At 45.4% G+C, this 27,200-nt stretch overlaps 1 protein-coding gene across 1 annotated transcript; it reads right to left on the bottom strand.

Moving 5' to 3' along the window:
* Positions 1-15: 15 nt before the first annotated feature.
* On the bottom strand, positions 16-27,200 carry HDAC1 (histone deacetylase 1). Its single transcript, XM_080654208.1, has 14 exons — positions 26,862-27,200; positions 21,597-21,709; positions 11,930-12,047; positions 7,946-8,020; positions 6,055-6,193; positions 5,454-5,595; positions 4,313-4,405; positions 3,109-3,217; positions 2,886-3,026; positions 2,238-2,346; positions 2,013-2,143; positions 1,611-1,763; positions 1,023-1,071; positions 16-747 (listed from the first exon to the last, which is right to left on the bottom strand). The coding sequence occupies exons 1-14, from the start codon at positions 26,908-26,910 to the stop codon at positions 720-722; spliced, it is 1,449 nt and encodes a 482-aa protein (XP_080510334.1). The 5' UTR covers positions 26,911-27,200; the 3' UTR covers positions 16-719.

The following is a 27,200-nucleotide window of genomic DNA, read 5'->3' as shown; positions in this document are numbered from 1 at the left end:
GAAGACAGGTAAGTTTGTGGGGTTCTTTTATTGTTGGGGTGTTGCCCAGATCTTAATGGACCCCAGAAAGGCAGGGAAGTAGAATAAAAATCAACCCAGGGATACTGCTAGATGAGCTCAGGAGGGTATAGAAATGTACCATTTTATTACAAAGATTCTCACACACACACAAAAAGTCCCCGAAAATAGTATTTCAAAAAGGAAACTACCAATTCCCACTGCAGAATGGGGGAGCGAGAGGGGTCAGAGGTCAGATAGTGTGAGTTTAACTCACTTAGGGCCAGTGGGAAGGTATAGCAGAACCAATCTAAATGTGGCTGAGGTTACCTTAAGGCGCCTGTAAAGAACGGGGGGTTCCTGAAGACCCAGCCATTCCTAGAATGCTCAATATGGGCACCTTTCCAAAGCCACTAAGCAGGAATTTGGCATTTCGGAATTTTGTTCTATGGATGTTTAAGAGAATAGAATCCCTTCCACCCAGAACTGGCACCCTTTATGGTTCAAAATTAAGAATTGGGGAAGGATGGCAGGGCAGCTATTAGAAGAGCTCGCCCAGCACGTGTGCCCTGGCTCACCGCCCTGGTTCCTGTCTAGTCCCTGGGGATATTTATATTTAATATATTTTTATATAAATACACAGAAATAGAAAATATAAAATCTGAGGGGTTACAGGAGAAAGGTCGGGCACTTTGCAACAAGCCAGAACTGGAGAGGACTGCTCAGGCCAATTTGACCTCCTCTTTAATCCTGTGGAGAGAACAGAGACTGGTATGAGATAACCCACCCCAGAGGCCTTGAAGTGTGGGTACAATGACTTACTTTCGCAGGACCCCGCTGCCCAGGTGACTGCTGAGGGTTAGGGCTTCCTAGCTCTGCCTAGAACTGCAGAGACAGACTGGTGCCTGAAAGAGGCCTTTGTAAGCCGGACCAGCTGTCCCTGTGCCTTCCCTCTCAGTGTAGTGGGACAAAGGGGCTGGTGCACCAATGCCAGGGAGATGGCTGACAGACAGCTCCTTCCTCACCCTTTGGCTTCTGGCTTGTCCTCCTTGGTTTTCTCCTCCTCTGTGACTTCTGAAACATAAAAGTGCAGGGATGGCCAAAGACAGCCCCTCTGGAAGACCCATGGGATCCTCACTTACCCAAAAACCTCTTCCCCACACTACAGCTCACTGGACATAAAAAAGAGAAAAGCCCATCCCAAGTCTACCCAGTGAGCCCTGTTGAGAACAAACAGGTCTGACCGGTTTCCCAACCTGCTAGAGCCTGAACCTGGTGGGAGGAGGCAGCCCCCTGGGAAACTGGGGTGAAGTGCCAGGAAAAGGGCTTGGGTGGTATGTGAGGGCCACACTCCTGACCACAGGGAGCCCAGGCATGTCCCTGGCTTTGGAGCCTGGCAGGATTCAATAATCCGGTGGAGATGATGAATTGAGTTTCATTCCTTTGTAAGCCTTGCCACTTCTGGGAGCCACTGAAAGGCCCAAGGAGCTGAGGAAGATCCCACAGGAGCTGGCAGGGCCCATGTCAGCTCCCTCCTCCCAGTGCCCTACATAGATCCATCATCCTCCAGGACTGGGGCTCAAGACCCAAATCTTTGCCCAACCCATACTCACCTTTCTTCTCTTCTGGGTCTTTCTCTTTTTCATCCTCAGTTTTGACTCTCTTGGCTTTTTTGAAGTTGGAAGAGTTCTTGCGACCACCTTCTCCCTCCTCATCAGAGTCAGAGAACTCTTCCTCACAGGCAATTCGTTTGTCAGAGGAACAGACTGGGAAGCAATGGAAAACACTGAAAACAGGAGTGCTCAAGCTTCCTCATGAGTGTCCTCTGAGAGACACTAAGGGTAGAGGACAAAGAGAAGGGTGGAGGGAACTCAGGTTCCCTAGTTGCTCCTCAGGCACTGAACTTGGGTTTCCCAACAGGTGGGTAGCTTGGGGGGAAATGGAAACCAAGAACAGTGGAAGGAAGTCAGAGTTGCCTACTCAGGGAAGTACAGGACCCTGGGTCGGGGTCTTACTCGAGATGCGCTTGTCAGGGTCTTCCTCATCCTCATCACCACTCTCCTCTGGAATGGCGTCCTCAGGAATCGCCTGCATTTGGACCCCAGGTGCATGGGGCAGCATTCTCAGGTTCTCAAACAGTCGCTGTCTATGGCCAATGGTATAGAGGGTGGCTGGGTTCTAGTTAGGGACAAACCACAGCCTGGAATGTTCAATCAAGAGGTGTCTGGGGATATACTCACTTGATCTTCTCCAGGTACTCATTTGTGTTCTGGTTAGTCATATTGGAAGGACTGATGTGAAGTTTGAAATCTGGCCCAAAGTATTCAAAGTAGTCGTTGTATGGAAGCTCTAATTGGGGTAGCAGATAAGAGTCATGAGACCTGGCCAAACCATGGGACCCCAAGAAAAGCATTTACGGGTTTATCTGGACCTATAAGCCCAACTATCAAAGAGAAGAACGCCTCCAAAATAGGGTGAGAAGCGTATCTATAGTACTTCAATCTTTACAATGACATTCTGCAATGTCCGCACCAGTGGTGTGTGTGTGTGTGTGTCATTATGAGAAGGCCCAAGCCCTTGGTTTACAAAAATTTAGGCAATACTCATTGGGAGCACTCCCTTACTACCCCAGTTACCATATAGAGAAATTCCAAAGCTACAAATAACCAGTGGTAATTTTGTTGACCAAAAAGGGGAGAGGGAACAGGGTCAAAAAGGACTCAGGAGAAATGAATGACTATGGTCTGACAAACACGAGAGGATAAGCAGGAGAATGAATAACTAGTATGGGAAGAGGAGAGGTCATTTAGCCAAAGGGAAAGGAGTTGTGACTTGAGGACACGTGAGCTCCAGCTCTACCCAGCCCAACCTGGCCTTGGAGCTCTTACCATTAGGAATCTCTGTGTCCAGGGCGACAGCTGTTTCATACGTCCAACATCGGGCAACGTTACGAATGGTGTAGCCACCTCCTCCCAGCATCAGCATAGGCAGGTTAAAGCTCTTCACAAATTCCACACACTTGGCATGCCCTTTGGTGGAAGAAGGTGGTGCTGGGTTACAGGAGCACCCAGCAGGACCCTGCCCACCCAGGCCTATGCTACCTGGTCTCACCTTTGATGGTCAGATTGAAACAACCTAACCGATCCCCAGACAGGGAGTCAGAGCCACACTGTAAGACGACCGCACTGGGTTGAAACATCTCCATTACTTTGGATATGACCTAAAGGACAACATCCTAGTCACCACCACCTCAAGAAAAGCTGTGTTGTTCTAGGCTAAAAAGAGTGGGTGCAGCACTTTCTTCTGTGCCTTTCCACTCTCCCATATGCTGGGTGATAGATAAAAGGAAGTATCAGCCTGGGCTTCTGGTTTTCCCACTTTGAATTTGTTTTCTAATCTGACAGGATCTCCAAAAGCCTCCTAGCTCTACTAACACTGAACTTAGAATGGCTTCTGTATCAGCTCCAAGTTCCTTCTTTCATTACCTAACACTTCCTCCAGGAAGTCTTTCTGACCCCTAGGTGCATCTGCTCTACTTACCTGGTTCTATAGACTTGGAGCCTGATACTGTGAGGAACCATTACTGAGGACAGAGACCATAACCCAGGCTTCTGTTGCTGCCCGCCCTTACTACAAGCACATTTGGTGTTTGCTGACCTTATTAGGTTACTATTAATGGTTCCCTGCTGCTGACAAGTGAAGATTTATTTTGTCAGCATGACATTCAAGGCTCCCTCTGAAATACTGACCCCAACATACATTTTCTACATCCTTAGATACTCTTCCCACATATCATAGTGGCCTACATACAGCTACATATTGGCACCACTGTTCCCTCTGTTGAATGCCACTCCTCCCACCCGGCCTCCATGTCCTTCTTTACATGGGTAACTCATTTTTCAAAGTCTAGCTCAAATGTCATCACCTCTGTGAAACCATCGGACTACCCTTTCCCCAGCCCAAGCAGCCGACTGCCTCTCACTCCTCTGGTTCATCCCTCAAAAACAGTACTGACTACACACTGTTAGTTATATGCCTGCCTCCCAAACTCTAGATTGTGAGGTCTTTAAGGCCATAGATCATGACTTAGGTATTCTTGTATCCAACAGAGGGCCTGAATCACAGAAGGCATCAACAACTATTTGGATGAATTCTGTTTCCGGAACTGAGCACGTAGCATGCAATCCAGGGTTGAAGCACATCTCCCAACCAGCCTGTCAGTGGGGAGAGATTCCTGAAATATGGTGGGGGCGCTTTGCTACCCCTCCCTTAGGCCAATCCCATTTGTAACCCAGGTGGTGGATAAACCACTTACCGGCTTGAAAATGGCCTCATAGGACTCGTCATCAATCCCATCTCGAAGCGGGTAGTTAACAGCATAATACTTGCCTTTGCCAGCCCCAATATCCTAATTAAGAGGACATTAAAATAAAACTGAAAAATGAAGCTAGAAGTTCAAGGATGGGGGCTGGTTCTAAGAGGCAAGCGGGGCCCATGAGGTGGGCCAGAGACATTGTGGTTAGTATCATTCCCCTCAGTGGCAAGTCTAGCTCACAGCTCATGACACACCACTGAGCCTGTACCCAAACTGGAAATTGTTTATGGGGCCAGAGATTAACCATCCTATCCCACAGCATAAAGACCGCTACCTTTGGGTTGGGTTAGAGCTGCCTCATGACTGGGTCACAGAATACCTACCTGCCACAACCCTTTCCTCTCCAAGAGAGCTTTACTGCTCACTCCTCTACCCACCCACCCTCTCCTCTCTAGGGATATATGGTGGGGACGCAAAGAAGGAAAAAAAGAGTTCTTCAAAGTAGTAAATACTCAGTTACTCTAATGCTCATCATACCAAACAACTGAATTAGTGCCACTTTTTTCACCTAAGGGTAACTGGCATGACAAAATGGCTGATTTCACAGTATTCATACTAATAACAATGGTTCAATGAATTAGCTTCCAAGGATTCTTAGAGGTCCATGGATGGACTTCATTTAGGCAGAGGTGTCTATTAACTATTCGATATCCAACGCAAAATTTCATGTACTTTTCTGGGGATAGAGTCCATAGCTTTCAGTCAGATGATCAAAAGGGAAGTGACCTAAAAATTTTTCCCCTGAGATGGTTCATAAGGGTCCCAAATCCTAGCCCATGGGAGAGAACCTGATGTTTCTAGCCTAAAATTCAAGCCATATGGGAATAGTGTAATGCGATTTAACTGTGGCCAGGAAGAATGTATGAATCAGGCAACCCCTTTCCCTCCCAAATCCTTTACTGTCCCAACATCCCTTCCTCCAGAATAAGGGAGGAAAGGAGACTATGGGCAGGTGTCTTGGGCTGGAGAATGGTGTTCTGAAAGGCAGAAGAGGCAGGAAGTGGTTTTTGGTGACATGAGATAAGAGAGTGAGAGCTGGCAGCTGAGGGTGAGTTGACTGGCCCCTGAAAGGAGTTCTCACCCGTAGATCCCCAGTTCCTGGGAAGTACTCTCCATATTTATGAAAGGACACAGTCATGACCCGGTCTGTGGTATAGAAGGCCTCTTCCACGCCATCGCCATGGTGAATATCAATGTCAATATACAGCACCCTCTGGTGATACCTAGGATTAAAAAGGGGTTAGGAATCTGCGGGCTCTTTTTGAGTGGGACGCGCCAAGGGCGCCAGGTCCCAGCTTACCGAGCTGGCTGCCTCCCTCAGGTATCTCTAAGCACCAGAGACGTGGAAACTGGCTGAAGGAAGGTGGAAGTGCGGCAGGGTGTCTCCAGAGGCCTGACCAAGCCGACCAAGTCCGATCTTCCTACTCTACAGCCAGGGTCAACTCCAGCCACACAGGGACACTCTGGAGGCAGGATCTGAGCAGCGCCTGCCCCTGATCTTGCCGTGGGCTCAGATCAAATCAAGACCCCGTCAAGGAGAGAATGGCCAGAGACACTCACTGAACACATCCTAGCCAACACACTGCTAAGAAAAGCAAACTAGGGAGGCAAGCCCAGGGGGAAAGGTAAGTGGGAACCTGGCCTAAGGTGCTTCTCCGAAAGAAAAGGCCAGGCAGGCATACTTTAGCAGTTCCAGGATGGCCAAGACGATATCATTGACGTAACAGAAGCCAGATGCCTCAGACTTCTTTGCATGGTGCAGGCCCCCAGCCCAATTCACAGCGATGTCCGTCTGCTGCTTATTAAGTTTCACAGCACTTGCTGGGTGTGGGAAGAGAGAACATAAGCCTATTACCAAGCCACTCTCTCCCTCCCCCAAGAAGCCCAGGGAACCAGTGAGAGGTAGAACTTGCCTATTCAACAGCTGTATCATACAATTCATAAGCCAGTCTTCTCCCTCCCCACCCATTCCATCCCATCCCATCCCATCAGGCAGTAAATACGATATTACTCTAAAAAAAACTGTTTTCTAAACGGAAGGTGGTAAACCCTTTAGTATGCCTTAAAATTGGTTTAGTGGGTCATGACCAATATATATATATATATATACACATACACATACATATACATACATACATACTTAAATGAAATAGAGTAGAATAAAAATATCAGAATAACAGTTAAGGTAACTGCTCTTCTGTAAAACTGGCTTCAGGGTGAGAAAGGGATTTTAAGTGAGTTGAGTGAGTGTGTGTGTGTGTGTGTGTGAGTGTGTGTACACAAACAACGTGGATTGCAATATAAATGTTATTTCTTACCATGGTTCACAGTGAAGATGCCAAAGGTAACAGAGGCTCAAAATACAAATAGGTCCAAGAAGTGAGAGAAAAATACACATTCAAGTGTTCTAGTACATTTGTTAAAGTGTAATTTTAATAGAAATAACATGAAACAATCTAAATGATCCAACAAGAGGCAACCAATTGAATCAACTGAAGTAGGTCCAAAACATGGGATATCATGTAGCCAATAAAAATCATGCTGTATCTACTATAGATAGAGAAACTTTAAAGATTTATTAAGTGAAAAATGGAGACAAAACTGTATATACAGTTTTGCATTATATATATCATATATATTATATAATGCAAAACATTTTTTGCATTATATGGATGTATATATATTATGTCCAGATATATATACACAGAAAAAAGAATGATGTACAAACTCTAAAATGGTAACAATGGTTATTCATTGACAGTGTGAGTGTGGGCAATTTTTCCCCCCTGTGCAATTCTTTGTTTCCTGAGATTACATTGGGTAGTGGAAGGGAGAGGGGAGGAGAGAAAACAGGCATAAGAAAATAAATATTTGTTAAGAAAAAGGGTTAGAATAATTCTAGAGGTAATCTAAAAGTTACTAATGAAAGTGGGCAATATTTAGAGCACATTTCTAACCTCAAAGATAATTACCATGCTTTTTTGTACAACACAAATGATGACACTTCCCATTTTTATAGCACTAAGCAGTTCACAAATTGCTTTTATGTATAGCATCTCAACAATCCCATAAAATCAGCAGGGAATTCCTGTATATAAGATCTCTTGGTAGGAGAGAGCAGTCAAGGACACCTGTCAGTACCATACCAAGAGACTAAGCCTGGGCTGGGAATGAACCAGAAGGACAGTTGAAAGACCTAAGGTAAAAACCCACAGGACCACCCTGGCTGGTATGCCTCAGTGGTTGGAGTGTCGGGCCACAGACTGAAGGGTCTCAGGTTTGATTCCCGGTAAAGGGTATGTATTTGGATTGCAGGTTCGATCCATAGCCCCAGTAGGGGCACACGTAGGAGAAGACTAATCAATATGTTTTACTCCTTCCTCTCTTTCTCCCCCTTCCACTCTCTCTAGAAGATCAATGAAAAAGGTATCCTTGGGTGAGGATTAACAAACAAACAAACCCACATTACCATTTCATATGGTCACAGACCAGCCTACTGGGACAGTGACCTAAAAGACAGACCTCACTATTACAACCCAGCACAGCCCTCAAGGAGGGAGGTATGTTCCTTACCCACAGAGCCACCAGTAGATAACTGACAGAACTCAAACAGGCCATCAAATACCGGACAGTCTTCACCAACGTTGACTTGAAAGATATAAGTGAAAGGTTAGTTTCCACAATTTCCTTTAGTTTTTATTTATATATTTATAAGCTGATAGAAAAACAGAATCTGAATTCAGAAGGCTTGGGTTCTAGTCCAGGCTCTACTACTTACTGGCTGTGTAAGTGGGTCACATCATTTAATTTCTTTGAGCTTTGGCTCTTTATCTATAGCAAGTCATAATGATATCCCACCTTACCCCATGGTTGAGAAGATGAACAGAAATTTTAAATGAGGAAACATTTAGCAAGTAAGAACTTGGAAAATGTTGATTCATTACATGGAGGAGAAAAATTTAGCCTCTTCTTCCAGCATGGGTTTGTTACTGTACCTCACTCCGGCTGACCAACAAGGAATTCACTGAACATTTAGCAACATGCCAGACACTATGCTAAATGCTTTCAATACCTGATATGATCTATCCTCACACAACCATAGGAGATAAAATTTGGTCCCATTTTATGAATGGGGAAACAGGCTCAGAGAGATGAACTGCTAGTAAATGGCAGAGGCAGTTTCAAGTATTGGCCTGCCTGTCCTAAAAGCCTATGAAAATATACTCTGGCTTTTCCCCAGTAATTTCACATATACAATCTCATCTGATCCTCATAACAATCCCATGAGCTAGACAAGACAGATATCAACCCCACACAAAGAGATACGGAGAAGTGGCTTGCCCAAGATTATACAACCAGGCAATGGCAAGAACCAGAATCAGAGTTCAGGTGTCTTGAATCCCACAGTCCAGTGCTCTTTCTACTACACCCTCAAGTGACAACTGGAGTAAAGTTATTTCAGGCCTAAAGGGTTAAAAGTACAAACTAACACATAATGATAAACACATGCAAATCATAATGCAAATGAAAAGGACAGGAAGCACACCTGGAGGTTGTAGACTCACAGAGCAAGAGAGGAACCTTATGGCTCCAAGTCTCTTCTCACAGAAAAGGAAACTGCTGAGACATCAATGATATATATGAATTCAGAGGCAGGGGTAGGACTACAGCCTATTCTCTCGCCCTAGCCTTCCTGTTACCCACCCACTGTTATCAACAGTAGTTCCCAAATTAGACTAAGGAGGAGGACCCTTAGGATGAGGAGGGCAGGAGAGCCCAGCTTGGATTGTGGTAACCTCTTGAGACACAGCTGAAGCTCCAGGTTTGCAATAACCATAAGAGTTATCAACTCTGGCACTGCCCTAAACGTGAAGGGTGCTCTGATCTGGTGCCCTGCCAAGACAAGTGCTTGGGGAAAGTGTGGCCTGCATAAGGGGGTGTGCAGTGGGTGGCTCGCTCCTCAGCTTCCCGGGTAAACACTGGGAGGCTGTGTCAATAGGAACTTTGGTCCCTGGGCCAGGATATTTATCCACGGCAACCAATTCCCCCTCTGGCTGCTTCCTCCTGCAGTGGGTTTGGCTTGCCTAGGTTTCCAACATTTTGCTTGCATTCCCATTCGGGATGTGGAGCATCAGTGGAGGAAATGGGAGTTTTAGACATAAGAAAATAATTCATTTCAGGTATAATTTCCTAGGTTAAGTGTTGGTAAATATTTTAAAGAGAGCTCAGTTCTTAAATCCCTGATATCTTTGTAGATACCTGTCATAAAGCACTGTACTAAATGATATCTCTATAATCCTATGAATCAAGTCAATAAGGTTCTTCGAAATCCTTAGAGAGAGACTTATCCTTCCTACTCCTCATCTTCAATGAGAAAAAATCCTAGACTTAATTTTTGAATGCACAAATTTAGTGTCGGTTTCAGGAAAATTGAAAAAACTGTGAGCCAGAGCCAAACCCATGCACTCTGGAGGGCCTAATATTTTGTCTGCCTTGACAGATTTAAAATATATCTATTGATTTCAGAGAGGAAGGGAGAGGAAGCACGAGATAGAAACATCAATGATGAGAGAGAATCATTGATCAGCTGCTTCCTGAACAAACACTCAACACGGGGGACCGAGCCTGCAACTTGGGCATGTGCCCTGACCAGGAATGGAACTGTGACCTCCTGGTTCATAGGTCAACACTCCACCACTGAGCTGCTGGCCAGGCAGCCTTGACAGATTTGAAAATAACAAAAGTTGTAAGTCATACTAGTTGGTGCTTTGAATACATTATCTAATTTACCCGCCCCCAACCTCCACTATAAGTGAGACTCTACTGTCTTCTTTTTAAAGAAGGGCAAACAGGCTCAGAACAAAAACAAAAACAGGCTCAGAGAGGCTAGGAGACTTACTCAAGAACACATATCTAAGTGGCAGAGCTAAGGGATTCAAACCAAGACATCAAAGCTAACTTTCTTGTCCTAGATCAGTGGTCGGCAAACTCATTAGTCAACAGAGCGGCAAACCACAGCTCGCAAGCCGCATGTGGCTCGCAAGCCGCGGTTTGCCGACCACTGCCCTAGATGGTTTGGCTCAGTGGATAGAGAGTCAGCTTGCGGACTAAAGAGTCCTAGGTTCCATTCTGGTCAAGGGCACATACCCAGGTTGCAGGCTCGAACCCCAGTAGAGGCGTGCAGGAGGCAGCTGATCAATGATTCTCTCTCATTGATGTTTCTATCTCTCTCCCTCTCCTTTCCTCTCTGAAATCAATAAAAATATATATTTTTTTAAAAAGCTCATTTTCTTGCCTCAACACCAAGCTGTTTCTCTGAGAGCCCTCTCTACTAACAGTGGAGCCTCACTACTAGTCTAAATAGGTAATGGAAACCCCTAAAGCCAAAGGAATGAATTTGTCTCACGTTGAAAGGAAACAAGACCCTGCTAATTCAGAGCAAACACTTCACTTAGAGGGCAGCAGCTCCTGGAGCTGTGAAACTCAATGCTTCAAAGAAGGTCCCTGTGGTTCTGTAATCACTACCTGCACAATTATTGCAACGAATAAATAACTTTCTGCCTTGGGACTCAGACTACCTGTGGCCAGTAGCAACAAACAAGTGCCACAGATTTCCTGATATTTGAAAATAAGCTGTCATAAACTATGAAAACCTCTCTGGACAATGCTGTTACATTGTTTTCCTGAGATCTCAGGTACTCAGAATTTCTAAAATTATAAGAACAAAGTCACATATGATAGTTCCTCCCAAATTTGAACATATTTCTCCCCACAGCTAAAATAATCCCCATAATTCCTATAAATTGGGTGTTGCTTCTGAGATGGAACCTGTTCTGAGTTTCAAGTCCCAAGAGGCCAGGGGAGAATCACCTCAACTCAAAGATTACATCATCCAGAGTCTGTCCTCAGTTGCTGCTAAATTCTCAATTCACATAGTGGGAGCAGTTAGTTGTATGACATCCAGTCCATTTTACTAAAGAAAAATCTGAGATGAGGGAAGTGACTTCCCAGTCAGTTAAGAGTCAGAGCTGGGCCCAGTCGAGGTGCCTCAGTGGTTGAACATTGACCTATGAACCAGGAGGTCACGGTTCAATTCCCAGTCAGGGCACATGCCCTGTGTTGCCAGCTCAATCCCCAGTGGGGGACGTGCAGGAGGCAGCCAAACGATGATTCTCTCTCATCACTGATGTTTCTGAATTTCTCTCCCTCTCCCTTCTTCTCTGAAATCAATAAAAATATACTTTTAAAACAAGGAGTCACAGCTGGGACCTGTATCTTTTATCCCCCCTCCCAGGTCAGTGCTTTTTCCATTACAACAACTAGTTTTCTTGGCAAAATGTTGTGAATCTAACTGGACGAGGTTCAATCTCTCTTCCTTACAATCAGAAACAAGGAAAACCAGAAGAGAAAAAAGAAGCACTTTAGCACCCTTGGGAAGCAAGGGAAATCAGGTGTCAGCTGAATGGGAGGAACAAAGGAAAGCAGGGTGGCCCCCTCCAATTGAAAGGGAGATCCAACTGGGGGCTTGAACATAGGAAGCAAACAGAAGGGACTTACATCTCTGCATCTGCTTGCTGTATTCAGACATGTTATCTGGGCGGATGGAGCGCAAGAATTTTATGTAATCATCGCTGTGGTACTTGGTCATCTCCTCAGCATTGGCTTTGTGAGGACGCTAGAGGGCAGAGAGGAGAAAGGGCATGTTATTCTTTATATGCTAGTCTTCACTCAGTCTAGTTTGAACACTAATATCTGCCCAGCATTGGGCTAGAAGTGCTATAAAGGATAAAAAGAAATTACTGATTAGATTTAGGCCTTGAGAAACTTGAAATCTAATTAAGCAAATAAGATTATCAAAGGAGACTCAGTATCAGAAGACCCAGATGCAACTCAACCTCTGTTGCTTTGGCAAGTCTACCTCTTGAGCCTCAATTTCCTTATTTACTATTTAGGGATAACAACATCTACTTTACACGGAAGTTGTGAGAATTGAATGAGATTGTTAAATCTCTTTATAAATTATGAAGCACTTAAATTATTACTTCTTTTTAATATTAAATATAACAATTTATAATTATGGGCCAAATGGCTCCAAAAATTCAATAAGGGGTGACTAGCCCTAGCTGGTTAGCTCAGTGGATAGAGCATTGGCCAGTGGACTAAGGGGTCCCAGGTTTAATTCCCGTCAAGGACACATGCACGGGTTGAGGGCTCAATCCCCAGTAGGGGGCGTGCAGGAGGCAGCATTGATTCTTTCTCATCACTGATGTTACTCTCTGCCTCTCCCTTGCTCTCTGAAATCAATACAAATATATTTTTTAAAAAAGAAGGGGTGACTAATAATTGAAATAGATGGGACATCATTCTGATTCTTCCTCCCCCTTTTAAAAATTCTCTTCCCCTCATCCCTTCAAGGCAGATCTTCAAAGATGACCCTCTTCTTTTCTAATTACCAATACTTTTATCATAGACACTTTATATGCTATCTCATATGATCCTTACAACCACCTTTTATTTAATTTATTTTTTAATTGATTAGAAACGTCCTGCACGCCCCCTACTGGGGATCGAGCTCGAAACCCAGGCATGTGCCCTGACTGGGAATACTAGAACTGTGACCTCCTAGTTCTTGGGTCATACTTAACCACTGAAACACACCAACCGGGCCTTACAACCACCTTTTAACCAGTTAACTGCCATGATATTTTGAACTTAATTAAAAAAAGGTCCGCTGCTTGCGTCTATAGACGCTTATGGAATACAAATGGTTAAAGTTTATACTATTATCATCCTCACTTGCAGTAAGGAAACTAAAGCAGAGAGGTTAAGTAATACACCCAAGGTTACAAACTAGGAAGTTGGATTAGGAAACCCAGAGGTCTGGCTTCTTTAATTCTCTGAGTCTCATTTAATTCTTGCTAAATATTATGAGAAATATAAGACTGAAAGACAGATACAGTTTTATTAAAAAACACCCACAGTGAAAGAAGCAAGGCTTGGCTCCAAATACTTAGGTGTTTTGTGTTTGTTTTTAAATATATATATATATATATATATATATATTTTTTTTTTTTTTTCTTATTGATTTCAGAGAGGAAGGGAGAGGGAGAGAAACATCAATGATGAGAGAGGATCATTGATCGGCTGCCTCCTGCACGCCCCCTACTGGGGATCAAGCCTGCAACCTGGGCATGTGCCCTGACCTGGAATCAACCGTGACCTCCTGGTTCATAGGTTGACCCTCAACCACTAAGCCACACCGGCCAGGCCCTTTTCTTAAAGTAAGTAGTATTAATTACAATGTGATTTTTTTATACCTTACATATATTTTTTAAAAATTATTTCATATCTACAATATTTTATAAAAACACTAAAGGCCCACTGCACGAAATTTGTGCACAAGGGGCAGAGGGGAAGTGTGTCCCTCAGCCCAGCCTGCACCCTCTTCAATCTGGGACCCCTCGAGGGATGTCCGACTTCCTGTTTAGGCTCTATCCTGGTGGGATCAGGCCTAAACGGGCAGTCGGATATCCCTTTCACAATCCAGGACTGCTGGCTCCCAACTGCTCGCCTGCCTGCCTTCCTGATTGCCCCTAACCGCTTCTGCCGGCCAGCCTGATCACCCCCTAACCACTCCCCTGCCAGCCTGATTGATGCCTAACTGCTCCCCTGCCAGCTTGTTTGCCTCTAAATGCCCTCCCATGCAGGCCTGGTCATCCCTAACTGCCCTCCCCTGCAGGCCTGGTCACCCCAACTGCCCTCCCCTGCAGGCCTGGTCCCCCCCAAGTGCTCTCCCCTGCAGGCCTGGGCCCGCCCCAACTGCCCTTCCCTGCAGGCCAAGTCGCCCCCAACTTCCCTCCTCTGCTGGCCTGGTCACCCACAACTGCCCTCCCCTGCTGGCCCCGTCACCCACAACTGCCCTCCCCTGCTGGCCCCGTCACCCACAACTGCCCTCCCTTGCAGGCCTGGTCCCTCCCAACTGCCCTCCCTTCCTGGCCATCTTGTGGCAGGCATCTTGTGTCCACATGAGGGCAGCCATCTTTGACCACATGGGGGCAACCATATTGTGTGTTGGAGTGATGGTCAATTTGCATATTACTCTTTTATTAGATAGGATTTTTTAAAAACAGAACAAAAGAACAGAAGGTGATGAATAAGAAGCCTAGGAATATATAAAATTAGCATCTGAGGCAAGGAAGAGAATAGGACTTTTGTATGTAAATAGGAAGGTGCCTGGATAAAAGTGGGGATGTAGAGATGAATTGAGGAAGGGGCCCAAACGGGTAAATTGTGTGAAAATACCTCAACATGTCTCTTTCAGGTGTAGAGACAGAAGTATAGAAGTAATAAAACTTCCATGAGAATTCTAAGGAGCATCTTTCAGGACTGACTCTCAAAAGTCATCCATCTCAGGAAAGATACTAAAATGGCTATCTATACTTTGGGAAAGGAATGCTAGGATCACAGCCCAGAGAAAGGAGAGGACAGAAGGGATGAATGAAGAGAAACAATGTTGGAATAGGACCAAAGATGCACTCTCAATGAAAAGGTAGGGCCAGAGAAAGAAAAAGATCACATTAAAGAGAATAAGGTTTAGCCCTAACTGGTTGCTCAGTGGTTAAAACATCGGCCTGCAGACTGAAGGGTCAGGGGTTCGATTCCAGTCAAGGGCATGTACCTCAGTTGCAAGCTCAATCCCCAGCCCAGGTCAGGGTACATGCAGAAGGCAACCAATCGATGTGTCTCTCTCACATCGATGTTTCTCTCTCTCTGTCTCTCCCCATCCCTTCCACTCTATCTAAAAATTAATGGGAAAAATATCCTCGGGTGAGGATTAACAAAAAACACACACAAGATATAGATTTCGGAAGAAGAAATAACACTGAGGTTTTGCTTTAGAAGTTTAGAGTAAGAATACCACACATCTATATATATAAAACCCTAATATGCAAATAGACCAAACGGTGGAACAACCGAACCGGGTGCTATGACATGCGCTGACCACCAGGAGGCATGCGCTGAACATGGTGGGCATCGGCCACGGTGGGATGGTGGAGTAGATGAGTGGGGGCACCAGACCAAGACAGGGTACCAGTTGCTGTCATGGGGCGAGCCTCTGGTGGTTATTGAAAATTCTTTTCTCCCATGTGCTGTGGTCCCGCCTGGCGCTTGCACCTGCTGCTGGTGCTGGCCCCGATCACCCCTCAGGGCTTCTCCACCTCCCCCTGCTCCTAAGGGGCGATCGGGGCTGGCAGCCACCTCCCACACTTGCTGCCAGCAATGGTCCCACTTGCACCCGCTACTGGTGCCGGAGCCACTGCTTGCACCCACTGCCAGCGCCAGCCCCGCTTGCAACTGCAGCCGGCGCTGGAGCCACCCCTCGCACCTGCTACTGGCCCCGATTGCTCGGTGCTGTCAGCCCATGGGAGCGGTGGCGGCAGGAATGGGGCTGCTGGCAGACAGGGGGCCAGGGGCTGTGGTGGAAGGGGCTGGGCGGGGGTACAGAAGATGGGCCGAGACCCACCCCTGTGCTCATCACAGCCTCGAAGCCCACAGTTCCTTTCAAGGTGCATGAATTCGTGCACTGGGCCCCTAATATTACATAATTTTCAATAAAGTATTATTATTTTCTATGACAGCCACAGTTGGTTGCTTTCCAAAGAGCCATTCTCTTCTTCCTTGGTAACATATCTCAATTTGGTTGGTTGTTAATGTACCCAGCCACAGGGATCAAATGTGATTAGCCTAAGCCAATCCCTGGTAAATGGTCTAAGGATGGCAAATGACCCAATGAGATTTAAGGGGAAATCTGGTGGGAAATCTCTGTAGAGGGTTTTCCTCTTTAATAAAAAGAAGAGAGTGGGGTGGGGACAGTGATCCATTTACCCTGTTCCCTTCCATTTTGGATTCTGTTACATGAAGACATAATACTTGGAGACAGCCATCAAGGCAAAAAAACATGATAAAATCACATAAGCTAAGGATGGCTGAGCAGAAGGATAAAGTAAGCCTGAGTCCCTGATGACATTGCCAAATGGTCTAGAGACCATTTAGCTCTAGACCTCTTGTTAAAAGGTTGTTTAGGAAGGAAAAAGGACAAATGGACAGAAACAGACACTGGAATTAGAGAGATATGGGTTGGAGTCTCAACTCATTTATTAATAGCTATGTAACTTTGAACATGTTAATTAATAATCTTCTTTGAGCTTGTTTTCTGATCTATAAGTTAGGGTTGTTATAATTAATACACTAAATAACAGGTACCATGGCCAGGCACCAGCAATCATCAATAAATATTAGTTTATTTTTCCTCTCACTTGAAGACAGAATCCATTTTTTAATTTCTCAATATCTCTCATGGAGGTTAATATAGTCCCTGGGGTATGACAGTACTCAACAAAAATATGTTGAATGAGGACTTGAGGTGACTCTTGAAGATGAGTAAGATATGGGTGGGCACAGTAAATAATCCTCCCAGTTAGGATGGTGTGGAAAGATGCAGAATCTGGTCTGGCTGATTTGGAGGGCTAAGTGGGGAGAGGAAAGAAAGAAGGCAAGTTGGGGCCAGATTAGCATGGTGTAGATGTGCAATAGGCAGCTCTGGAAGCTCCTGGTGCTTACTATTCCACAATCAGGTATCCTCTTTATCTAAATGCTAGTCTGCTCTCCAGAGTGCCTAAAAACCTTGCTACTTCTTATGTTTTTCATTCCCAGCTGCCTTTCACACCTGAAAAATCTCTCTGGTCCCAAGATCTGACCTCCTCCTATCTACCTTCCCTCTGGCTTCCCCAGCTATCTCTATAGGATCTTAGAGACATAACAGGACCATCTGGAAAGGAAAAGTTATCCCTTTCATTCTCTGGAATGGTGAGGAAGGATACTGCTGTTGCTAGGTTACTTAAGCTGCCCAGAACACTTTAACAGACTCTTATGCTCTAACCATAAGGCAACATGGGCCCCTAGATCCTCTTGATTTTCTCACTTGGACCTTTGCAACAGCCTATAAATGGCCCCTGTGATACTAAAATGCATGCCTATTCCTATCTCTTTCATGTAAAATCATTCACTTTGCCAAAACCGGTTTGGCTCAGTGGATAGAGCGTTGGCCTGCGGACTGAAGGGTCCCAGGTTCGATTCCTGTCAAGGGCACGTAACTTGGTTGCGGGCACATCCCCAGTAAGAGGTGTGCAGGAGGCAGCTGATCGATGTTTCTCTCTCATCGATGTTTCTAACTCTCTATCCCTCTTCCTTCCTCTCTGTAAAAAATCAATAAAATATATATTTTTTTAAAAATAATAAAAAAAAATAAAATCATTCACTTTTTCTTCACTACCTCCAGATAAGGTTCAAACTGGAAACCTTTGGATCAAATTTGGTCCACAGATGTATTGTTTAAGTTTTAAAAACTGGAAGATGGAGCAGAGATCAGCAGGAGCTGGTTCAAGAGGTTAGATAGTATATACTCTTTAGTAACTAGAGACTTGGAGCTAGTTCAAAAATCCCTATAACCGTTTTAGGCATTGGGTTTTTTTACTCTGACCCATCAGAGCTGCTAGTACAGCACATCCAATTCTTGCTGACCTCTTCAGCTCTAGCTCCCCTCACTCCTGTGAACATTTACCACAATACCTGAACACTGAACTACTTATATTTTCCCCAAACGCACCCATATTGTTCTTACCTCTCTATCTTTTTTTTTTTTTTTAATATATTTTATTGATTTTTTACAGAGAGGAAGGGAGAGAGAGCTAGAAACATCAATGAGAGAGAAACATCGATTAGCTGCCTCCTGCACACTCCCCACTGGGGATGTGCCCGCAACCAAGATACATGCCCTTGACCGGAATCAAACCTGGGACCCTTCAGTCCGCAGGCCGACGCTCTATCCGCTGAGCCAAACCAGTTAGGGCACCTCTCTATCTTTTTGTATATGTTCTTCCCTTGGCCTAGAATGCCAGTCCCCTTCTGAATTCCAGGCTAGATTCTAAGATTCTACTCAATCTTTAAACTCTGCTCAGATATCACCTCTAGGAAATATCCCAAGGCTCCCTTATTCCTTCACTGCTCCTTATCTCTACATCTTGTACTTTTTAAAAAATAGTTTATATATTTTTAGAGAGAGAGGGAGAAGAGAGAAATATCGACCTGAGAGCATAACACACTGATTGACTGCCTCCTGCACACTTCCTACCGTGTTTCCCCAAAAATAATACATCCTCCGAAAATAAGACCTACTCGCAGGTTTCCTTCTGAGTGAAATATAAGGCATCCCCCGAAAATAAGGCCCCAGGCTCTGTCTCAGAATGAAAATTAATTTACCGTAAACTGGTCACTAGGGCCGCCCCGACTGGCGTCTAGCAACCAGTGATGTTACGCGGAGTGCTGACGTCACTACTGTGTGGAGGCGGAGCGGAGGTCGGAGTGAGCGGTGAGCGCGGGGCGGGAGAGAGAAGGAGACTTTCGCAGATGCGTGTAGAAGAACAGGAGGATTAGAGCGGACGGGACGCGGCGAAGGTGATGAGTGCTGGTCTGTCTCTGGTGACACTACCTGATGCTCGCGGCCGCCTTCATGATGACTGAAGGTTCTCAGTCAGTGGCAGACCCTGCTCCAGCCCAGATCCAGGCCCCAGCAAGCCCAGTGACAGTCCCTAGGCAGGCCCCAGGGGGTAATTGTCTGATAAAGGGGTAGGGGGGATGTCTGGTGAAGGTGTTCAGTGGCACAGGGGTGGGGGGAGGGGGATCACTTAAAATGACACAGGAGGATCAGAGGGGGCAATCAAAATGACACAGGAGGATCAAAAGGGGTTACTAAAATGATAATCCCCCCTCTGATTCTCCTGTGCCATTTTGATTCCCCCCTCTGATCCCCCGTGTCATTTTTTTTTTTAATATATTTTATTGATTTTTTACAGAGAGGAAGGGAGAGGGATAGAGAGCTAGAAACATTGATGAGAGAGAAACATTGATCAGCTGCCTCCTGCAAACGCCCCACTGGGGATGTGCCCGCAACCAAGGTACATGCCCTTGACCGGAATCGAACCCAGCACCCCTCAGTCCGCAGGCCAACGCTCTATCCACTGAGCCAAACCAGTTTCGGCACCACCTGTGTCATTTTGAGTGATCCCCCTCCCCCCACCTTGATACCCCAATTCCTTTTTTTTTTACCCCTAGAAATGAGCGCAAAAAGAAAAAGCTACTCCGTGGAGTACAAGAAAGGAATCGTGGAAGACTCTTGGGGCCAAAATCTTACTGCTTTCTGCAAAGAGAAGATGTTGAGTATCCGATTGGTCCGAAAATGGCAAGCAGAGTATGGTAACCTCATTGAACAAGTGGACAAGGGAAATGCTAAAAAGCGCAAGTGTGGATCAGGTCGACAACCATTATTTTCCGAGCTGGAAGACCTGATCTGTGAATGGGTTGTTGACAGGAAAGCAAAGGCTTTGGTTGTGAATAGGGCTCAGATTCAAGAATTTGCCCTTGCAATGGCACCACAGTTTGACATAGCCCCCGAAGACTTCAAAGCATCACAACACTGGCTGGATAATTTCCTTCAGCGAAGTGAACTGTCTTTAAGAAGATCTACAACATTGTTTAGGTTGGAAGATACTCAAGTTATTAAGCGAGCGCTTGCATTCAAGTCCTTTATTGATGATGCTGACTTCTCTAAATACAATCTTTCCAACATGATTGCTATGGATGAAATTGCAGTGTTTATGGGCCAATCATCTCAAACAACAATTGAACAGCGGGGTGCCTCCTTAGCGTACATTCCCTCCACTGCTTACGAAAGTGCACGTGTTTCCTGTATTTTGGCAATTAGTCTGGATGGCACTAAAATCCCACCTTTAATCATTTCTAAGGGCAAGAAGGAAAAGATTGAACGTGTTTTGGGCGTTTTTATTCTTGAAACTGAAAAAGCCTGGGCCACACAAGCAGTTATAAGGAAGTGGGTTGATTTAATGCTGCCGCTTGTTATGCGAGGGAGCCAAAGAGGTCTGCTAGTCTGGGATGCAGCCAGCACTCACCACGCTAAAGACATGAAGACATTTCTTCACGAAAGAAAAATAGATCAGATAATGATTCCCGCAGGAATGACGGCCTATCTCCAGACTCTTGATATTGCAATAAACAAGCCATTCAAAGACAATTTGCGCATGGAAATTAATGACTACATTGAAAATAGAATGGAGAGAAATCAGCGTGGAAACTTTGTGAAACCTAAACTGCAAGAAGTTGTGACTTGGGTGAAGAATTCATGGGAGAAAATCACTGACAGTTGCATTGCAAATGCACTGCGAGCAGGCTACCTTGACAAGAAGTACTCATTTAAAGACAGTGCTATTGCTAAACATGAGAGATTTGGTCCACTGATTCTGAAAGAAATGGAGTCACAAGAAATTCACCAGGAAATTCAGGAATTGGATTGTTATGATGATGTTCCAGAAGATGATGACATGATTGTCATTGAATAAATGAGTAAATTCTTGATACTGTAAGATTCACAGTTTGTCTGGTTTGTGTTGACAACTACCGTACTACCGTACCGTATACAGGTAATAAATTTCCTTTATTTTCATTTAACAATAAATGTGTACCGTATTCTTCTTCATGGAAAAATAAGACATCCCCTGAAAATAAGACCTAGCGTGTCTTTGGGGGCAGAAATTAATATAAGACACTGTCTTATTTTCGGGGAAACACGGTAGTGGGGATTGAGCCCACAATTTGGGCGTGAGCCCTGACTGGGAATGGAATCAGCAACCTCTCAGTGCACAGGATGACGCCCAACCAACTGAGCCACACTGGTCAGGGCGCAACTTGTACTTTTTGTTGTTGTTGTTAATCCTTACCTGAGAATATTTTTCCATTAACTTTTAGATAGAGTGGAAGGGAGGGGGAGAGACACAGAGAGAGAATCATCGATGTGAGAGAGATACATTGATTGGTTGCCTTCTGCATAAACCCTGACAGGGCCAGGGCTTGAACCTGAAACCCAGGTATGTGCCCTTGACCAAGAATCAAACCTGAGACTCTTTGGTGCACAGGCCGGTGCTCTAATCACTGAGAACACTGGCCAGAGCTTATGCATTTTTAAATTGTTGCAGGTACACACTGTAGTACAACACATCTGATGAATGGGCATTTAAGAAAATAAGATAATGAATGACATATAGGGAATCAGTGCTGATGAGATTAGGGAGGGGCAGAGCTCCCAGTAACTCACATAGATTTCCATTTTTCGGTAGAGACCATAGTTAAGTAGCAAATTATGAGTCATGCGGATTCGGTGAGGTTTCATTGGGTGGCCTTGTCCATAATAGTAATTTCCAACATCCCCTGAAGAAGAAAGAGTGACAGTTTCAGTGATACAGACACACATTCCCAGGAGAACCCAGGAATCTTTCCAATAAACTTTCTTTCTGGTTCATTCTAGTCTTTAAGATTCTTACCCACCTTGAGGAGGGATAATTCCAAATGGAAAAAAAAAAGGGGGGGGGGCAGGGAACCCTGGAGAAGTCAACACTTACAAATGTCAGTCTAGCCCAGTTTCTTCCCCCATGACCCACAGGCACTACTAGAGAGTGTGAGGGACTCATTCTAAAGCTACTTGGGAGGTGGTACTGTATCTCCAAGAAATCCACTCCCACAATAGAAAAATAACCATCAGCCCGGCCAGTTTGGCTCAACTGGTTGAATACCATCCCATGAACCAGGAGGTCACAGTTTGATTCCCAGTCAGGGTACTTGCCCGGATTTTGGGTTCAATCCCCAGTAGGGGGAGTGCAGGAGGCAGCAGATCCATGTTTTTCTCTCATCATCAATGTTTCTCTCTCTCCCGCTCTCTTCCTCTCTGTGAAATCAATAAAAACATATTTTAAATAAAGAAAAATAACCATCAATACTCAGAATTATTATAAGCCACAGTTCACCTCTTGCCCATGACACTTAACATTCATTTTCTTACTGGATTCTCACAATAACCCTGTAAAGTAGACAGAGAGTTTTATTGCCATTTTATAGAACAGAAAACTACTCTTTCTTCATTTACAGCAATGGTCCCTCTGCCTTCAATTCAAACTATTGGCCACACTGTCACCAGTTATTCCCCTAATACACTGCTTTGATAACATTACTCTCCTGCTCAAAAATCCTTAATGGCCCTCCCATCCCCTACAGGATGAAAAATAAAGAACAACTTCAGTAACCTGGCATTCAAGGACTTTCTTAATATACTTTTCCAGCTTCATCTCTTGTTACCTACCATCACCACTCTCCACAAGTGTCTCCCTCTCTCTCTCTCCCCCTCCGCTAGCTAGGAGCAGGCAAACTATTATAGCCCTTGGACCAAATATAACTGGCTGCCTGTTTTTTTCAAATAATATTTTATTGGCACACAGCCATGAACATGAGTTTATATATTGCCTACAGCTGCTTTCACATTATAATAGCAGAGTTCAGTAGTTAAATAATTGCTACAGAAACCCATCCATATGGCATGAAAAGTCTAAAATATTTACTATCTGGCCTTTTACAGAAAGTTTGCCAATATCTGCTCTAAACACACTAGATTATTGTCAGCATCCTAAACATGGCATTCCCCTTCATCAAATATCCTTAGTTCATACTGTTCCTTTGACCTGGAATGTCCTTCCTTCTCTGATGATCCTCATACTACAAAGCCCAGCTCAAGCTCCAAACATATTCCTAATTAGAATAATGGTCTTTTCCTCTGTGTGCAATTTATTTAGCACTTAATTCATTTTGCTTTGTATCTGAATTATTGACATACCTATTTATATCTCCACAAGACTAGGTGCTCCTTCAAGGCAAGGACAAATATGCTCTGTATATCACAGAGGCTCAATAAAGATTCAAAGAGTTGAACTCAGACTCAGAAAAGTTAAGTGCCTGCACAAGATCACACAATCAATGAGTGATTTGGGTGTCAACTCTCCTGACTCCGAATCTAGTATGTCAGGTACCTACTTCAGTTTGCACTTAACCTAGAGGGCTCTGTGAGTCTACTTAGTAGACAGTTTCTGTAACAATATTCCAAAATCTAGTGAACTGCACACCCAAAGATTCTTCCTAAGGAGTCCATCAGGATGAGGCAGATTTTTCAGCACCACTGAAAACAAGGTCCCAAACTCTTATCCATTGTGGGTTGGTGGTACCAGACACAGGTTTCATTTCAGAGAGCAATGCACTGTGGGGAATGCCACCAACAGCATCCAAGCCACACTCCAAGTCTCTCTGTCATAGACAAGGTCTGGGATAATGGGAAACTTCTAAACAGCCACAGTACAGCATTCAATAGGGATCCGTGTTCCACACAGACACAGATTTTGAGATGCAGTAGCAAGGAAGGAAAGCAGAAAGTTGTTCCCAGGGTCCCTTATCAGCCATGGGGATGGGTAGAGCAGATTCTCAAGGCATTGACTGATGCAAATCCAATTTGTTGGGCAGTCAGTAGTCACATGGCCCTAATCATGCTATATAATTGGATTCCTGCTTACCCAAGTCTGGCATGGGCCTTGACCCCTAGCAACTCCCTTGCCTATCAAGTTTGGATCCAGCGAAGACTTAGACTTGAGGAACTAAGATACCTTATCTAGATGGTTAAGGGAGTACCTGAGGGTGGGGCCCAGAGACACCATCCTCTTAACAGTTTTTAATTAGGTTGCTGAGAGACTTTAAAAGAAATAACTGGTATTTAGGTACTACTTTTAAACTTTAAAAGAGCTTTTCCCACAGTTTTCATAGTGTTGTTGTTGTTTTTTAATTTTATGGAAGTGACCTGAGGCTAGAAAGGTAAAGTGACTTACCCAATACTGCAAAGCTTCTGAGCAGCAGAGCCAAATCTGAGTTCCAAGCTAGTGACCTCACTGCAAACTCACACTGTCTTAAAAAGTAAGACGTTTCTCTTCTCTAAAAACTGGTTCTTTCCCCTTTTTCTCTTTTTAAACTAAGACTGTGGAGATCACAAAACTGCAAACTAACATGGCTACGAAGTCATAAGATCCAGCCTCAAACGCGCCCTCACCACTGCCCAGCAATCTTTCCAAATTTATTTTTCTACCTCCCTCTTTCACAGCAGCTATTTAACAGTTATCTCTCTTCAAGATTCCTACTCTACCAACTGACCTCCCCCACTCTCAGGAAAAAAAAAATTAACCTACTTTATCTTGAAAACCCCCTCAAACTTAACTGCATTAGAACTTTTTCTACCTACTTATCAAGAAGGAACTTCCTCTTGAAGGCTAGTGTCCCCACCTGTGCTCTGGTGTCCATCTCACCTGATCTCCTCAGGAAACTCCATCATTACTAGCCTCTCTAATATCTTCAACCTCTCCTTCTCCCTGACTCTTTTCCCTAAGAATTTGAATATGCTCAACTCTCAACCATTCTATCTCCCCTTTATCAACAACTCTGTCTCTGCCCAGGACAAGCTTTATTAAAAAGGTTTCAACCTGATGTCTCCTCTTCACTCACTTCTTCAATTCCAAACCCTGCACAGAAAACAGTTCTTGCCCACGCTTGGCCACTCCCTCCCTCTTTGGGCTACTGTAACCCAACACTTTCTGGTTCACTTACATCTTGGACCATTCCCTCTATATCTTTACTGACAGCCTACCAGGAGCTAGCACTGTTCTGAGGGTTGAGCATTCAGAGGTAGATAAGACATGTTCCCTTTCCCCTAGGCATTTACTATCTGTAAAAGGTATGAACAAGTAAATGGGCAATTCCAATACAAGTGACAAATGCCTACAGGGGAGTACAGAGCATGAAAGACACTAGTCTTTTCCTCAGTACACTTCCTTAGAATTCCACCCTGGATCCTCTTCTCTTTTCACCCTATACAACTTCTTGGGTGAGTGCATATAATGAAATTCCTCTATAATAAAATTCCCATCTGTATGCTGATGACTACCAAAAATCTCTCTTTTCATGTCTGTCTTCTAAACTACAGACCAGAATGGTCTATTGCTTACTGGACACCCTCTTCTTGGATATTCCCCAGACATATCCACAAGAAAACAAACAAACAAATAAGCAAAAAGCCTACCAAAAAAACCCAAAGTTATCAACTGACACGATCTCCAAACACTCAGCATCAAACTGCCCAAACCAGAAACTTGGGCTCCTGTGTTCTTCCTTACCCCAACATTCATGAATTTAATTTCTGTCCCAGAGTGATAGCTCTAAGCATCAATCTGATGATGTCACTAACTTGCATAAAACTTCAATGATTCACAAGTGCCCTTAGAATAAAGTACAACTTCCTTAGGATAGTATGCCCAGCCCTTCATGCTCAGATCCCCATTTACTTCTCCAGCCTCATCCCTTGCAACCTTTCCCTGACCCCTGCTCTCTGCCCTCAAATCTATGTCTCAGGCATACTGCACAAGTATAGAAAGCTGCTGGTTTTCAAATGTGCCGTCCTCTCTTCCATCTCTAACCGTGCTGTCCTCTGCCTTCCCTGTGCCAGGCTCATAACTCCTGTTCTTCAGGTCCTAACTGAGATGGCACCTCTCTCCCTCACTCCTGGGTCTGGGCTGGGTGCCCCTATAATACTCTGAGAGTTCCTTTATCCCAGCAAGACACTGGGGAGCAATTCTCTGTCACTATCTCCCCCTCCAAACCGAGCTGGAGAAGTGACTTGATCACCTCTTCTCTCCCCCCCGCCCCCGCCCCCCGCCCCGCCCCGCCCCGCCCCTCCCGCCGCTCCAGCACATGCTACCGAATTCAGAGTAAGCTGCTGGATAGACTCTTGTTACATGAATAAGTAGCATCATTCTCCTTCCAACCTCCCAGGGGCTCCATGTCCCAGTAGCAACTGCAGGCCCTGCTCGGAGACTAGGAGAGGGGCAGTGGTGACCACTAGTTGGTGCTTCCTGAAGGACTCTTCCCAAGGAGGCAGGACAGGGGCAGTAAAAGACCTTGGTAGTCTCAGGAGAAAAACATACCCCTGCAACCTTCCCCATCATGTTCTGTCTCCCTCCTCAGACTCAGCCTCCCCTCTAGGAGTCCCACTCAAACGCTCCCATCAGACTTCAGAGTTCCCCACCAATATTACCTCAGACTTCCCCAAGCGCCTCGGCCTCACACTCTTCCCTCAGTTTCAACCCCTTTGCATTCCTCCGAGTCTCCTATCTCAGGCCCGACCTCCTCTCATCCTCCTCCCGCAGCCTCAGTCTCTTTTCCTCGCGCCTCTTCCCTCAGTCTCGACCTCCTTCCCCAACCCGACCTCATTCCTCTCAGCCTCCTCCCTCAGCCCAGACTTCCATCCTCTCAGCTCCTCCCTGAGTCTCGACCTCCTTTCCTCTCAGCCTCCACCCGCAGCCCCGACCTCCGTTCCCCCTCAGCCTCCTCTCAGCCTTTCCCCAACGCCTCGCTTCTCCCAGCCTCCCCACTCAGGTCTCCTCAGCCTCCCGCTCCCGGATTCGGCCCGGCCAGGCCCCGCCCCCGCCGCGAGGACCGTGCTCACCGTCGTAGTAGTAACAGACTTTCCTCCGGGTGCCCTGAGTCTGCGCCATCTTGCTCGCCTGCCGTCGTTCCTGTCCGTCCGTCGGTCCGTCAGGCCTCCCGCCCGCGGCTCCGCTCAGTGTCCGACCCAGGGGGGAGGGGGCGGGCCTCCAGCCCGCTCCGCCCGCCCCTCCCAGGCTCACCTATAGCCGCGCAGCCCGGGCACTGCTCCAGCCAATCAGCTTGCGCAGGGACGGCCCGGAACTCGGCAGGGGGCAAGGGCAGCCCGGAGAGGCCGCCTGGGGCCCCCTGGGCCTGTACCAAGGTCCACGACAGGGGGGTGAGGAGCTGCTTAGGGACC

This window comes from Plecotus auritus (genome assembly GCF_963455305.1).
Source record: "Plecotus auritus genome assembly, chromosome: 2".
Taxonomy (NCBI): domain Eukaryota; kingdom Metazoa; phylum Chordata; class Mammalia; order Chiroptera; family Vespertilionidae; genus Plecotus; species Plecotus auritus.
Note: the sequence above shows the minus strand (reverse complement) of the source record. Positions and strands in the feature narration are given on the sequence as shown.

Excerpts from the sequence above, each read along its gene's own strand:
- HDAC1 (XM_080654208.1), bottom strand. The coding sequence starts at position 26,910 with ATGGCGCAGACTCAGGGCACCCGGAGGAAAGTCTGTTACTACTACGAC. Across the intron at positions 5,596-6,054 it reads GCCATCCTGGAACTGCTAAA|GTATCACCAGAGGGTGCTGT; the intron begins GTATGCCTGCCT and ends TTTTAATCCTAG. Across the intron at positions 3,218-4,312 it reads ATGAGGCCATTTTCAAGCCG|GTCATATCCAAAGTAATGGA; the intron begins GTAAGTGGTTTA and ends GTTGTCCTTTAG.